Genomic DNA, 16,532 nt, shown 5'->3' with positions numbered 1-16,532 from the left:
AGCTTTAATCTATTTCTGAACGCATAAAACAAAAAGAGTGTTATAAAACAGTTATATTCATGCGTCGACCGCGTTGTTCCCAACAATACTCGAGTAATTTTATTGTACTTACGAAATCAGATGCCATTATTTTTGTGTGTGCGCGTATTTTTAGATTGCTCACTGCACGGAGGATATCTTCACGTTTTGACAGATGGAAATAATTGAGTAGGAAATTCCGCGTGGAATATTTAGGAAATTCCGTTGTAAATGTTTCCCGAAAAGCACAAGCAATTATGAACCATCCTCTATGGTTTATCAAAGACTGCACTAGTGCTCTCAAAGCTTACGGGCGGTAAACATTTTCTAGGAATCTTCAGTTTTTAAAGAAAGATCTATATCACTAATAATTAATAGTAATAGCCCTTATTTCATACCAGCAGCTCGCTTCGTTTCTTCCCTGGTTGTGGTTTTTTGTAGTTTTTCAAATATTAAACATATGATATCCTAATTCAAGCGGTGATAAATGCAACGAACCAATAAACATTAAAATCTGTTTATTTTTTCAGGGAGTTATAAGCTCTTTCTTTTGTCGAACATAACATAGATATATCTTAATTTTGTCTAATTATAGGGACTGAAATTATGATAGACTAGAAAGTAACCTTGGGCAGGATGTCAATCAAACAGTGCCATAAAAAGTTTATTTCATTGATTAGATATGTACGTAGATACTGCTTTCCGAATCGGTGGTAAATGTTAAAAATATGTACCTAATGACGTTTCAAAAGTGCTTCTAGAAGAAGTCTAATTGAATAAATAAATGTTTGAGTTTGAGTTTGAGTTTGATTGTATTTAAAAACACCCACCTGCAAACTTTATACCATGTTATATGCATACGGGCGATAAAGCTTTTAGTGCCATGTACATATCTGTAACAACTGTTATTTTTCACTCTATTTATATTTTGTCTACCCTTGACAAAAGGCTCATAGACAATATACGCCTTAGAAAACCATTTGTGAGTTCTCAAAGTAATTCCCGCTTGGGAAAATCTAATTTTCTTTTATCGCGAGTGCCGTAAGGAAATTTCGCGATGGCCCTTTTTCATACAGCCGTTTGGCAGTTATGCCGGGCCTCAGGCTTAATTTAAACAGTGTTTTACATCACTTTTATTGATGTTATGGTCGTAGCTTGGAGCTGTAAGAAATGTCTTCATATTCTAGCTATCAGCTAGTTTTAGTGTAAGCTTTGCGAAATGCTATGTTTTCATACTTTAGGTTTCAGTACGTTCTAGAGAGTGCTAGAGCGAGTTTAGTTATATTAAAGTCTTTGAAGAGGTATTTTTGTTGCATGGGGTGACATTTGGAGCGTGAGAAAGATAATTTTTATGCGTCGATTTCTTCAAAGATTACTTACCTAAATTTAGTTGAATAGAGGTTGTGGATGTGGTAATTATGATGATTTCAACAATTAAGTATTAAAATTAAATCTTTTTGATTTTATTTCTTATTATTTGCAAAACTATGAAGCTTATTTGCCTATTATTTACTTATTTCGGAAACGCAATAACAAGATGAAATAAAACTTCATTCATTTCATTCTAACTCACAACAAAACTTAGAATAAACAAACCCGCTTAATCCATCATTATTTCAAAGCCCGATCGAACTATTTACTGCAATATTTCTAGGAAATCAGCCAGCGTTGATTTTCATTGGGACTGGGAGATCCCCGACCGCCACCAGCCAATCTCTGTGCACTAATGATACCTACAAATGATATTAATTGTGTCACGCACTTGGTTGAAACTTAAGTACGGATTGAATTGGGATTCAAGTATGTGTTAATTCTAACTATATTTTGTAGTATTACGTCGTTTTTTGTAGGTAAAATACAATAATATATACTTGTTTCATTTGCTTGCCTAAAACACAGAGCAAATTGGAAGGCTAAATTATAGGTACCTATCGCAAAAGCAAAATCAGAAGACGGAAAATAAGAAATTAGAAATTTTATAAGAATAATACGATAATGTGCAGTACAAGAACAATGCTACGTTTTTCTTTTATTTCTTAGTTTACTTAAATAAGTTAACGTTATTTCTTCATACCATTAAAATAACTACACTTGCTCATAATAAGTTTCTATTAAAGTTTATTCTGAAAATCTCTAATTGACTGCAGAAGGTTTGAAATTTCGCAAACACATCATTTGAAAGGACGACTTGAAGCGAGTACCGAGTAAAATATAACAAGCAAACATAATAGTGGTTTCATTTCATAATAATACTTGTATCTTGAGGTGTACTGAATACTTCAAAGGAGAAAAGATAATATTATTTTCTAGGAAACACGCGCAAAGGTAGAATTCTTAGTAGAATTTGTATAAAATCACACCAGTTGCATTTCTGGCGATTTGTACAAAATATGATAAAGTTGGCTCTATTTATTGAATTTTAAATTTAGCATTAACGTATATTTTTCGTGATGGTAACAAAAACATGACTATTCTTGAAGTTAATGTTTTCCAGAACACAATTATTATGTAGCACAAAGAAAAAAACTAAAAGCTATAATATTATATTTCTTCCAATAATTTTTTTATGTATCATGGCGAATCAAAAGCACTTCTAAGCAGTCCACCTGAATGAATAAAATGTTTTAAAGAATGGCAAAGACCATAGTTAATACTTGGCCTTTGATATCTATCCACCGCTTTATAGAAGAGAGTTCTTTTTATACTGGTTATGATGAATTATTTCTTAATCTCGAAAACGAAGAAGCACGGGATCTCTAGTGTTGAAAATTTCCAGGAAAATACAAGATATTTTCCTTTTACTTCTGTTTATTCAGGATTTCCTGAGAATTTATGTTATTTAATATTATTCTTATCAAAGCATTATTTCTTCTTTCTTTCTCTGTAGTTGGGTAACGATAAATCTCTTCAAAGCGGTGTTTTCTTTTTTGATATGGGTTATATATTTTGGTATTATTTCTGAAAATAATAAACATGTACTGTGGGTAAGGTTTTAATTTCATTGTTAATTTTACATTATTCACAAAGAATTCATCCACTAAACGGAGACTTGTTTCTGCCAAAGCTTGCATTCAATTTAAACATTTATCAAATTTCTGTTAAAATTTACACCCGCAATTTTGAAATCGGTAACATAGTATAAGACAAAATGAAGACTTATTACTTAATATCACATTGTTATAATTATACTAGCGGTCCGCCCCGGCTTCGCCCGTGGTACATATTATGAAAAATAGATGTTGGCCGATTCTCAGACTTACCCGATATGCACAGAAAATTTCATGAGAATCGGTCCACCCGTTTCGGAGGAGTATGCAGACTAACATTGTGACACGAGAATTTTATATATAATATATTTTGAATAGTTTTTATTCTTATACTTGACATGATTTCAATTATATGCTTTATGTCTTACAATACTATAAAAATAAGTAATAAGAAACCGTTTGAATCTCGATTTATGTCTGTAAATATTTTAAAACCTATGTAACGTCCGGGTTATTCACAAAAAATATCCTATGTAACGAATTCGACAGTATCTTGGTACTATTCCAACTCAAGTCCCTTTACGACAATACTTTGATCTTTGATGCAATTCCAAACGACCTTTTATCAAAGTTATTGTTAGCGACATCCATTTGGGATATTTCTGTTATTCATAAACTAGTTGCTTGTCGCGGCATTACTCGCGAGACACTCGAAAATATAGGTTGTATCTATTGTTGCAAAGATATCAAACAAATGTTTTATCGCATTTGTAAAACCAGATATAGGTACTTTGTTTCGTAATTCTAACTTTGTTATAAAATACGAAACAAAGTTACTAAATAAATCGTCTTAAATAAACATACAAAGCGCATAAAAAATAACAAGTACCGTTCGCAATTTTATCATATTTTTAATTCGTACAGAAACTAACAAAGAAACACGTTTTATACACGCATAAAAGCCCTTTCAAAAGCTCAAACGTAAATGGTACAGTTTTTACAAAAATGCAGCTCAATTCAAAGTACACGGAACTGATAGGACATGCCGGGAAATGCAGCTCAATGCAAAACAAAAATACACGACTCGGTGACCATTTGTTTGGAATCTGTGGGACAGTCCCATCTATTGTTATTTTCATAAATTGTTGGTATTTTTTGACAGTTTATGAATATTTATGTATGTATACATAAGTATACGTTGATGCATCTTTCTCTATCTTTCTCTATGTTTATATCCAAAGAGTAGGAAGTAAAATATCATTAATTCTAATTTAGAGCCAAAGTTCAAATAGTCTATCTAAACCCATGAGCGAATACACGTTAGTATCGACGGATGCAAGGATTAATGCCACAAACCGGACACACATCAGACTGACCGCGCTAAATTGCTTAACCAGTGCACATTACTAGTCATTAATGGTTTAGTTTACGATAGGAAAACACTTTAAATAGCAAACATAGTGTAGTACCTTATAGGCTTGTTAATTCTTAAATCTTTTGCGAATAAGTTGGCGAACTTATTAAAATATGTATGTAAAGTGATGGCAAAATTACTTGTTAAGTTCGAAGTAACATTTAGTTTGGGAAACTACATCTACCACAAACTTTATATAATACGAAAAATATTACGATGAGTACTAAATTCAAATAATTTTTCCCATTTTTCACTAATAATGGCGTAAATCATGGCCACTGTCCCGTCTGAGGTTAGACTATTTTTAGTGCTCAATCAATTCCAGAGAATTCTCACCGCGTGCGAATTTAAAACTTACCGTATCGGAACAAAATTCTATTGCATTTTTCCTCCATGTTACATCATTACTATTCGGCTTTTACATTTATTGAACATTTGTATTGAAAGCGTTTCATATTATATGCATGAATATTTTTATTTTTGAGTTTTAACTTCTGATCGTAAAGTACATTTTGATTTGTTCATTTTTATATACAGTATATTGTATATCGATAATTTCAACGAATAAATACGAAAGTGTGCTTATAAAGTATTTTCAAACAAGCCACAGATTTATTTATTTAGTTATCTTATAGTTAATGTTTTAAAGCATTTTTGGAACTATTTAACAGGTTTTAAAAGTATGTAATACATTTCACAATTATTATTCGTTATTTAGTTAGAAGCAATTACTGACCAAGAAGAGATTACTTTGCTGCTCACAAAAACACATTTTGAACGTATTTGTGAGGGTGAGTTTTCCTTTATATAACATTAAACCTTATTGGTGAGTTTAATAATTAATTCAGCGCACACGAAACATTTAATCAATTGAATTAAATTAACTGAACATGAAATGAACCATTGTACACAATTTATTTATTCAGTCAAAGTTTTTTCTTATTTTTATTTCGTATTTCGTTTTAAATTTCAAAGTCACAGCCCTATTGCTTCCATATTCGTGTTTGCTTTGCGGATTGTCAATAGAAACGAGCAAACTACCCTCACAATTAATAGTCAGACGAGCTGAGATTTGCTATCAACCGACTATCTTAATTGGTCAATTGTGTCTCGTGTGTCAAAGTTCAACGATCAAACGGTTTTAAAGCTTATTTTATTCGTCTATAACTTAGTAAACGTTATTCGTGTAGGTAGTTGGAATAATTTGATTCGACTGCAATATGAACTACAATATTTGAGCAATTTATTATGAAATGTAAAGCTTTTCGAATATTAACCTTAAATATTTAAATGAAATCAAATCAGAATGCATTTAAAAATGAAAACACTGAAAAAATATTACAATATATATTACGCTACACGTTAAAAATTAACGTTCGTTTTTTTACACGTTCTATAATACCAATTTGATTTTAAACATAACTACCCCATAACCAAAACAATTGTATTATTCCAAGCTACACCACTTTCAGTAACAACGAAAGTCACGCTGCAAGCTAATACTACGAAGGAAATAGTATAATGAGTAGTACGCTACACTCAGTTGAGTGGATCGATCGGGGTGAATGACCCCGCTGGCGCTCAGGTAAACATTTTGGGGAGAAATCTTGCCTCTAACGAGCCTGTGTGAATTTTGACGGTTTCGTTCCAATGTTTAGAAGTGTTTAAATAGCGGACTTTTTAAATTTTTATAAGATTGTTATGAGTGAGTTTGCTTTTACAAGTGCTGTGTAAGTATACTTCTAAAAGTGGGTGTGTTTTTTATATGGCTTTATTAATGGATTAAAAGAAATGCTTATACGGAAGTAACGTCTAATCTCTAAAAGCTTCTTATCTAAAGAAAAATGTACGTAATGCATGTAATGTAATACAATATCCTTCATGTTTCCTACTTTCAGTTCTTGCTTGTAATAAAAATAATAAATGATTTCATAAACACGTAATCATTCATAATCAACTAATAGGGAAAATTTCCCTTATATTAAGCACATAAACAAGAATAAAACAATAGCGTTAACCCTAGAGCACCAATTATGTGACACATAATACAGCTATTGTTTGGTGTAAAGTCCCTTAGCGGAAGTCACTTCTGGCCTTTTTTACATTTAAAAATAAGTTTAAATTCTACCAAATTCATACCTGACTCAGGGCTATGACCGAGCGAATGCAAGTCCTGTTGAGATCTGCGGCGCTGTCGATACTCCGCCCGGTAGTCCGGCCACCGGCCATATTGCGCGGGCGCATTCAAATACTCTTGCGATGAAAATCTTGACGTTCTAGATGGAGGGAACCCCACTTGCCCGTAGTACTCCTGCCTATACACCACGTCTGGGTGAATCCCACCCGGCACTATCTGACTACCGAAATGACTTCTATGCCCCAAATATTCTGGTTTCATCTGCGGACCATCTGTCAACTCGTGCCCGTGAATAGATGACGACCTCTGCGGCCCGTATTCCCGCAGACGATTGGAAAATTCCAGTCCCATCCTGTGAGGAGAATAATCCAAACCACGCGGTCCCATCTCGAAGTGACCGGTCGTTCTTCCCCTATAAAAGTTAGGTGAAAATGGATTTTTGCTGTCAGCATTCTGACGGAGGTTCACCTCCGGCTTGTCTTCAGTCTTTGCTTTCTCGACGGCTTTATCGGCGTCGTTCTGATTCGGTTCCTTGCCCTGAACCCGTTTGTCATTTTGGGCAGCGCGCGGATTAAATTCTTGCGCCTTCTCTGGCGCGAAACCCTGTGTTTGTGACATTTCTATATAGACATCAAAACGTTTGTATACACTTACAAATTGACTACACAAAGCTTATCAAAATTGAGTAAACACTAAGTTAATTCACATTTAAAATGCGTTACAGAGGAAAGAAAATCACAACCGTATACGTGTGGACTGAAACGAAAAGCACATTATTATTTAATATTGATTCACCAACACTTCACTTTACCTCGGAAAAGATCTGCCTCGAAGTGTGTTTTGTATTTTAAAAGAAGAGAAAATAAAATTGACAATTGACTGATATAAAACATGAATACAGTGCATTCATTCAAAAGCCACAAACTTTATAGTATTAAAGTTATCTGGAATTGTAAATAAATCGTCGTTACCGTTTAATAACATTTCTTTAAACAAAATGTGTAGGTGAACATTAACATATCAAACCGATTGTATAAATCTTCTTATATATAAAAATGAATCGCAAAATGTGTTGGTAAGCGCATAACTCGAGAACGGCTGAACCGATTTCGATAATTCTTTTTTTATTATGTTCCTTGAAGTACGAGGATGGTTTTTATGTAGAGAAAACGTAAATATGTACCACGGGCGAAGCCGGGGCGGACTGCTAGTATACAATACAATCGATAGCTGACCCGGTAAACGTTGTTTCGCACACCCTTATCACTTAAGGGTATGAAAAATAGATTACAACCCAATCTCAAACCTACGAATATACATAATATAAAGTTTAATAAAAATCGGTCAAGCCGACTCTCAAGAGTATGGCAAGTGGCAACGAACTCTGTGGTACAAAAATGTATTATTAAGATTTAAGCTGATTAATTTTATAAATTTAAAGTTGGTTTGTTTTCCTTATGCACTACGTTAAGCTTTGACGTGGTACTAGTTGAGTTCGTAGTTTTACCGATATGTTACTTTCTCAAACTAAAACATTGAGGACGTTGAGGCGTGCTGAAACTCGACTGAATAAAGCAGTTGCTATAAAAATATATTTTGTTTACGCAATAAGTATCCTTGTTTTTTAATTGTGTCAGAAAAGACTTACGGCTTATTATAAAGTATTCGAGCTATTTGATTTCTCCTAATGTTACAATTAACATTGCAAAAAATCCATTGAGTCGATCCAACTGACTGACAAAATATGATTCCAGTTATTTTATTTACATATTTAACACTAGATTTCCGCCCGCGGCTTCACCCGCGTTTTCAAAGGAAAACCCGCATAGTTCCCGTTCCCGTGGGATTTCCGGGATAAAACCTTTCCTATGTGTTATTCTGATGTATAAGCTATATTGTGGTAAAATTTCATTCAAATCCATTCAGTAGTTTTTACGTGAAAGAGTGACAAACATCCATACAAATTTTCGCCTTTATAATAGTAATAGGATAGAGACTTTAAATAACTTTCAATGATGATCAAATATCTTCACTTACATAGTATATTTATTACTATACCTATCTATTATGTGACTTTACATAGTACAGATATTTTTGCCGACTAATCGACAGTTCTAACCGGTCAATGTTGGCTCCCTTCCAGGCTATCGCTATGTCCTAGACATCTAAACCTAGCTAGTATTGGTACTATCGCTTGACTTTTTGATAATACTTCCTTTTTTAATTTATTTTCTGTATAAATAATGTTTGTAAAGAAAATCAATCAGATAATGGCTAATGCCCCATGAGACCGAATTTGGAGCGGATTAATAAGTTATTTCTCAAGTATTTCTGTTTTTTGCGGAGTGTTTTAAATAAATTTTGTTTGTTATTTAGTATTCGCGAATTCGCAACAATTAGTTTGCATTCTTTTGAAAATTTCTTTGCATTGCATTACATTAGTATAACAGTAACAGTATAGAAAACTCGAAATCTATATAATATCAAATCATCTAATATTTTTAATCAATTTAAGATTTAAGACGACAACAATATCAGTGATGTTTTAAACATACGCTCGTGACTAAACCGTGAGCGCAGAAATAAATTATATACCTATGATATTCTTTTTACTTTTAACTTTTGAGTACAATATAATGATACGGCGCATTAAACATTGAACAGGACTATAAAGGTACATCCATTACTGGCTTTAAATTATAGAGGCTTTTAAGGAAAACCGTACCTCCAAGGATAATGTAGCGACAAATTAAGAAATACCTTCTTAGAGATAGCCGGAGGTAAGAATGAATCTTTAAAATTGGCAGTATTTTTAATAATGGCTTGTGTTGACTGAAGTAAAACAATAAAATTAAGGTAAAAGTTTACTTAATCTAATTATGTTTTAATGTAATTATTAATTAATATAAAATGCGGTGCTATTGTAATTTGCAAGAAATTGCTTCAAGACACAACACTTGCAAAATTCTTATGAACCTTTAAGAGGTAGTTAAATCAGTAGTAGTATTAGTTATTACTTTATTGGACGATATAATTACTATGATTAGCCTTAGAATGAATTTAATAAAAAAAAAGTATTTATCAACTCAATATGAGTTGAAAGATAAAACAAAACAAATCAAATTGAATGCATACTTTAGTAATTATTTATTCATCAAAATTGTATATTCCAAAGGTGCATATTTTATTTTTTTACCGTCTCAGTATTCTGAACGCGTGGAGCTGCGTCGATCGTTTAACAAGAGTTTTATAAAATATGCTAATAATATTGCAATCATTATCGACTAGAAATTTTCATCTGAATATGTTTTATTTTAATTTGCATAAATTATTTAAAGAATCACTGTTCAATGAAAAGATTTTAAGCTGCATGTTGGAAATAATCGTTTAAAATCACGTATATTTCTTATTAATTAGTTTCAACATTGCAGAATATGTTTTTTTTTTTTCATTTATAATAAATACACTGCTACGAGTATTAACAATATTTTTTTCTGTATTTACATCAATCCACATACATTAAAATGTGATTTAATACGACGGGAAGTGACATATATATCGTGTATAAATAATGTGCAATCAAAATATGTTTTACGATGGCACGCGTCAGAAATACACGCGTTTATGAGCTCGAACGAACATATACATAAAACACGACTTCAGATATTTTCACTATTTTAAACTAGTTTCCTTTTTGAATTAGGAGATATTATAACTAAAAATATTTTTTTTTTCTGTTTAATTCTAATAAGAGATATAGTGTAAGTTATACAGGGTGTCCCACTGTTGGTATACTAAGCTCAAAGGAGGTCATAGTTTTGCATATGCCGATTTTGTAAAAAATACTTATAAAATTCCAGACGCATTTTTTTTCAAATAGATGAATTCTTAAAACTCTATGTGTACACCCATAACAAGCAACTCGCCCAACTTTGCCACCAGCACGTGAGCTATCGTTTAAGATTATGTTTTTATAGACAAAATGCTCACATTAGCGAAGCGGTATATACTGGCTACGCGAAGCTAGAAAAGAAAACATGGATTTTCAGGAAAAATTTAGCAAAAAATTTTTGACGTAATTTTGTTGTTTAAGTATTTTTTACGTGTTCAGTATATGCAAAACTACAAGTCCCTTCGCGCTTAGTATACCAATAGTGGGACACCCTGTATATGGTATATGTACATGGTAAATGTTGAAAATGATATGTAATGACGATTCGAAAGAGCTTTTAAAAGAAGTCTAATTGAATAAATAAATGTTTGAGTTTCAGTTATAACTAAAGGTGTTCTTATAAAGGTAAAGATTTAGTTCGTCCCTGTTTCACTATAAGATATTAGTATTTCTGCCTATGGCCTATTGGTTTGGGAATAAGGGATTTGTCTGTGTTGTGAGATCGTACACCTTGAAAATGAAAATGAATATATCTGGCTGTGCATTCTAAATATCGAGTATCGTATACTCGGATATATTATGATAGTATCTCTTTGATTTAAGTACTTTCAAATGCATTCTTTTTGCCTTTTGCTAAACACTACGCATATTATAGATATGCTATAATAATTGCATCACACAAAACATCAAGTGGTCGTTCATACATATTTATTGACCCGACTGCGCTCGCTTGGATCCCGTCCAAGCGTAGTGCTGTAAGCGCCATTATCGATAATTTTCTTTTACAACGTCGTTCAAAATGAATTCTGTCTATGAATACATATTGAAAATTTGCTTTGGTATTTTTCTTTTTTTTGTTGAACTTTGCCTTTTCGTAATATAGGCCCTAATTTCTACTAAATCTAAATGCATTTCATTATTATATGTAGCTTTTATACAAATAAAATTTTTATCAACTGATCCCTTAATAGTATGTGCGGTTAAAAGTTATTAATATCACATGCACATAAATATAAACAAGAAAAACGAGATCACAAAACCTACATTTTAAACCACTTTCGCAAAATAAAGAACAGATCGAAAACAATACAAAACTGGGACAAGTATTGAAAAATCTCAATCACTCATTATCCACGAACAACGAAACAAAATAATAAATGACAATTGACTCAGTTATAATTGTAAGGCCGCGATATTTCATCCATCCAACTAATGACGTTCCCTCCGCCGTATCATTACGCCAATTAATAATTATACTAATTATGTCATGATATGATTCCTACTTGATGGAATGGCACTTGACTTTATTAATGAAGTGGTAATAAATCAGATGTATTGTAATTTCTAAAAGTTCTTTCGAATGGTTTTTGTTTATTGAGTTACACCAATATTGTAAAAATGAAACTTGTTATTGAGAGTTTTTATACCACCCTCTCATAGGAGTCGTGTTACTTAACTTATATCCACGAAATATGGTTCCTATTTTTCATTAACTTTAACTATATTAATTTCAAATGAAAAGTGTTCTATTTTTAATTGATTTAATATAACTTATGATTCGTGTCTTGCTTGTGTCAATATGTTTTGCTGTTCGAATCGTTATAACAATTTTATACATATTTACCGATCTATTTCCTTGTTATCATCTCACAACTGTAATACCACTCGTATACGTATTTTTCCTTTCATTCCCGAGTGACACACAAGTTGGAACAGATAACGTAACGCTTCCTCTCGCATTGTCTAGACTAGCGTAGTTAGCTTAGTTAGCGGGTTAACGGGACTTGTGACGTCATGAGCAGGAAAGGTATTAGGAGTAGGAATATCCAGAAAAGGTTTATGGCATTGCTAGTGTTGTATGCTACCCTAGTACGTTATGTGTAAAATTCATATTAATCCAATTTTCGTGATTAAAAATATTTTTAAGACTGTAATTTTAAGAACTATTTATTTTATTATATAATATTTTATTTTCGTACCTACGTTTCCGGTTTTATAGAAAGTGTCTAAGTTTTATTTAAGTTGCGATTCATATTATGATACAAAAATAATAAATCATAAATATTATAATATGATAAATATTTCTTACGATAGGAAACAACACTAACGTCTAACAAAAACTAAACAAAATTATCGATAACCGCACATCCCTACACAATATCGAGAATACGCCCAGCGCTAAAGGCGAAATGTTGCGATGCAGCGAAAAATATGTTCCCAAAATCAAACTCCACTATACGCCTTCAATACATTGTCACCAGTTTTATATGATTCTCAACCCTCGAAGAAAAAGGGGTGATGTGAGCATGTGTGTCTTAAATATGTATCTATGTGTGTTTAGCTGTTTAAAGATCAAACGTAAAACGTAAGCTACATCTTTTAGTTTTTAGTAATCTGTGCTAAATCATGTAAGCTATTGATAGTATAGTTTTACATCAAGGTACATCTACTCTTAATATGTATGTACAAAATATCTATAAATAAATTAATTAAAAAAGTATTGGTGTGAGGTAAAAGTAAAAGGTATTCGATTGATTACTTTGGGTTGTAAAATAGCCGTAATTTCGCTTTGGTATTCGCGGAAAAAAGGTTTGATATAATATGATTTTATAGGGAAACATTTTATATTATGAATTAATCAAGAAAGGTACATAATAAACTTGTTAAGATAGGTCGTTGCGCTGTTAGCTAAGACTAATTACAATGGTGAAAAATGTTGGTCCTTCTTGCAAACAATTTTATCTTTGTACCTTTTGTACTTTCTTATGTATTTTTTATAGTTCTTCGTTAAATTGGTAATTTAATTTAATTTTTTGTAATATCAACAAAAAATAACAATAACTGTAAACATGAATATTCGTAATCAATTTATATTCAAATCGAGGGTGATTATTGAACATAAAAGGAAATTATTATGAACACAAAAGCAAGTTCAAACAACGTTACGTAAACAATAGTTTTCCATTTTCCTACTTTTCATCGTTTATTGTACTTTATGTACAAACGAAAATCAAAAATTAAAATCGAGTTAGTTTTATATTACGCTAGTTTGTGTTGGTTCTGAGTTCTATTTTAGGTTTAATACTGAACTATTGTTAAGAAAATCAATCCTTCATTTAACTTTTATTTTTTATAAGCCTTACTATCCTCACAAAAATGATAAATGAATAAGTTTGTTTGTTTGCCTTTCTTTCATATCACAACGGATATTATTTTTTGGAAAATTTTTGTAGAGTAGTAGCTACAGTTGTAGAAATACCATTTTTAAACGCGGTAAAACATCTCATAGACATCGGTATGACCTTTGACCAAGCGGGTAAAGCCGCGAGTAACAACTAGTTTTATTATATGTAATATGAAAAGAAGAGCTATTCAACCCTTCCCATTGACCCTGTTGTGAAATAATTCAAGGTACGACTTGACCGTTGATGATGACCCGACCCTTCCAAGATTACGGCCACCAATTATTATTTTTATTGGGATTAATTTTTGTATTTTTAAATATCGTCCCTTTCGGAACAATTGGAATTATTTATGTGGACCTTTAAACCCTCCAGTGGGGTATTCTTTACTGTGCATTATGTCAGCATTATGAATATTAATTGACTGAATAACTTTCGTCTGTAAATGTCTGAATATGAAATTGAGAGATGAATCTATTATTTCACTAGCCGCTCGTCCCGGTGCTGTCTGGACTCGACTGTCTCGACCCGGGACAAAACAACACACACACACACACACAATATACATCCTATGCCCTATGGGATTCAGGAGAAATGTAACTTTCTTTTGGTGAATGAATTATTAAAATCAGCTCAGTAGTTTTTGTCTCAAAACATTACAAACATACAATTTATAACATTAGCTTATATACCTTGGCCAACAGCGCCATCTAGTATCAAATACGTTACTCAATAATTAAAATGAATAAATAGATTATCCATACTCTTGTTACACCTAACGCTAAGTGGGGTCAGCACTTCACACAATGTATACAGGAATTTGGGAATTACGTGGGGAGAAATAAATCAAAGTTTGTTAGTAAATTCGAGCTAATCTGAAACTATCGATGCAATTTAAGCAAATCCTTCACTAATTGGGAGCTAAAATCTCCACTGGTTATTACAAATAAAATTACGAACGTTATAAGCGTAATTTAACTAGTTTATTTAATATTGTATAACAATAATGCTTCTTAAATTTTAGTTGTATGTAACACTAGCTGTGCCTTGCGGTATTACCCGCATTGCTCCGTGTCTTAGTGTGATGACATAATATAGCCTATAGCCTTCCTCGATAAATGGGCTATCTAACACCGAAAGAATTTCTCAAATCGGATCAGTAGTTCCTGAGATTAGCGCGTTCAAACAAACAAACTCTTCAGCTTAATAATAAAAGTATAGATTAGTTTTTGAATTAGTATTTCATTACTTTATACCCGTTCATTTAAAAAACAGCAAAAATATAAATTCGGGTGTAGGCAATTGATATTTCCCATTTGCTGGTAATTCAGATAATGAAAGAGCTAGTTAACATTATTTAGAAACCTCTGCTCTTACTATAGCTTGTAGCCGCGACTGTGTCTGGGTTAATCAATATTTTAAACTAACCTCGCGCCCCGGCGTCGAGCGATTCATTGATAGGAATGAAACGGGATAAAATTGTACTTATCCAAGCTATAAACCTGTACTAAACCAGTTCAGTCGTTTTCCTTAGCAAATAAATAACAAATCTTATTTACTTATAATATCTATGATTATAATATTATGTATCTAGAATACATTGGCTTTGAATTTCTTGTCGATTTCTCGATAAAGAAGTAGATATCTATTTTATTCAGTATTAAAAAAATAACATTTAGAGCTCATTCGAACTAAAATCAATTAACCATTAAACCATAACTATAAATAAGGGTTAAGTATATGACGTGAAAAATTAATGCCTTCCTTGTTTTTAAAAAATTGTAAGTTGGTTAAAAAAGCCATCTATTCACATGCTGTGTTTTTTTTATTTTTGTATATCCGTAAAAACGCATCTGTCAATTTGTCCCATTTATTCACAATAGCACAATCAACAAAAACCAAACAAGCTGTATATCGTTTTATAGCCGTTAAACCCATGTATAAAGCTTGAAAAATAATGAAACCAGTGTCGGATGCGCTTCGCCTATAAACGTCAATATTCAATTTATATTCCGTTTTTATAACCGCACTATACTATATTTGTAACCTAGATTTTTAGTGCAAACATTGTACAAACAGTGCCGTGCAACAAGAGATCCGCTTCAATATTGTCGAATCAAATTTGACTGTGAATTTAGCGCTAATAATTAGGACACACTGTATTCACGGCTTCCTTATACACGTAATTGCTCGAAAACACTACACATTCCAAGGCAGATCACTAACATTACACTAAAACACTAAATGTTGATATGTATCGTGGCGACGCGACGTGCAGCCGGCCGCGTAGTGCGCGAGCTACTGCCCCCCGCCCTAGCCGCCCTAGCCGCCCAAGCCCATCTGATATAGGTTAACGATTGCGTGATAACCAGCCTCCCGCCTCTTATTAATATATCCTTCAGATAATTATGATATTAAGTCTGTATTTAGGTAATTTACACGAAACTTGGTAATTAATAGTCGTAAGTTATTGTATGACGACTTATATCGATACGTTGACTACGTTCTCTTCTGTATAAGCTTTCTTTCATTTCCTCTTTAAATAAAATTAATTTATATTTCGTATTATAATTAATGAGCATGGCAAGAAGTTTATATTAACATCGGTTTACGTATTTATATGTCAAATTTGTAATATTTTTTAAAAACTTCTACATTTATTATATTGTACTGTGTGTTAAGTAATACATACTAATTTATAATGTGTGCTTCTGTACTTTATTTATTTATAAATACGAAGCACACTTAGATGTTTTGCAGCTATATTGCACAAATATTTTAGTTCTAGTCATTAAATAAGAACTTTATATGAATTTTAACGATGCGAGGAATTAATGAACTTAATAATATTTTGAAGTAAATAATTTCATGTCCAGTGGAACTTAGTATTTTTCTTGGCCAC

At 32.2% G+C, this 16,532-nt stretch overlaps 2 protein-coding genes across 2 annotated transcripts in view; both read right to left on the bottom strand.

The window, feature by feature from the left end:
• Positions 1–16,532, bottom strand: part of Dys (Dystrophin) — a 442,182-nt gene that overhangs the window by 307,454 nt on the left and 118,196 nt on the right. The gene's annotated exons all lie outside the window — the stretch shown is intronic.
• On the bottom strand, positions 5,842–7,212 carry LOC149899417 (uncharacterized). The gene is made up of 2 exons (XM_090113793.1): positions 6,559–7,212; positions 5,842–5,921 (listed from the first exon to the last, which is right to left on the bottom strand). The coding sequence occupies exons 1-2, from the start codon at positions 7,172–7,174 to the stop codon at positions 5,842–5,844; spliced, it is 696 nt and encodes a 231-aa protein (XP_089969919.1). The 5' UTR covers positions 7,175–7,212.

The sequence above is a fragment of the Colias eurytheme genome, chromosome 20, assembly GCF_061535395.1.
Source record: "Colias eurytheme isolate Ceu_HAF_F1 chromosome 20, ilColEury1 Martin Lab GWU primary, whole genome shotgun sequence".
In the NCBI taxonomy this organism is placed as follows: domain Eukaryota; kingdom Metazoa; phylum Arthropoda; class Insecta; order Lepidoptera; family Pieridae; genus Colias; species Colias eurytheme.
This window is presented reverse-complemented; position numbering and strand designations above follow the sequence as displayed.

What these genes read in the sequence shown, in the direction of transcription:
- LOC149899417 (XM_090113793.1), bottom strand. Translation starts at nt 7,174, where the DNA reads ATGTCACAAACACAGGGTTTCGCGCCAGAGAAGGCGCAAGAATTTAAT. An exon ending in CGGTCATAGCCCTGAGTCAG is followed by an intron (nt 5,922 to 6,558) that starts GTATGAATTTGG and finishes TTTCCTTCGTAG; the next exon opens with TATTAGCTTGCAGCGTGACT.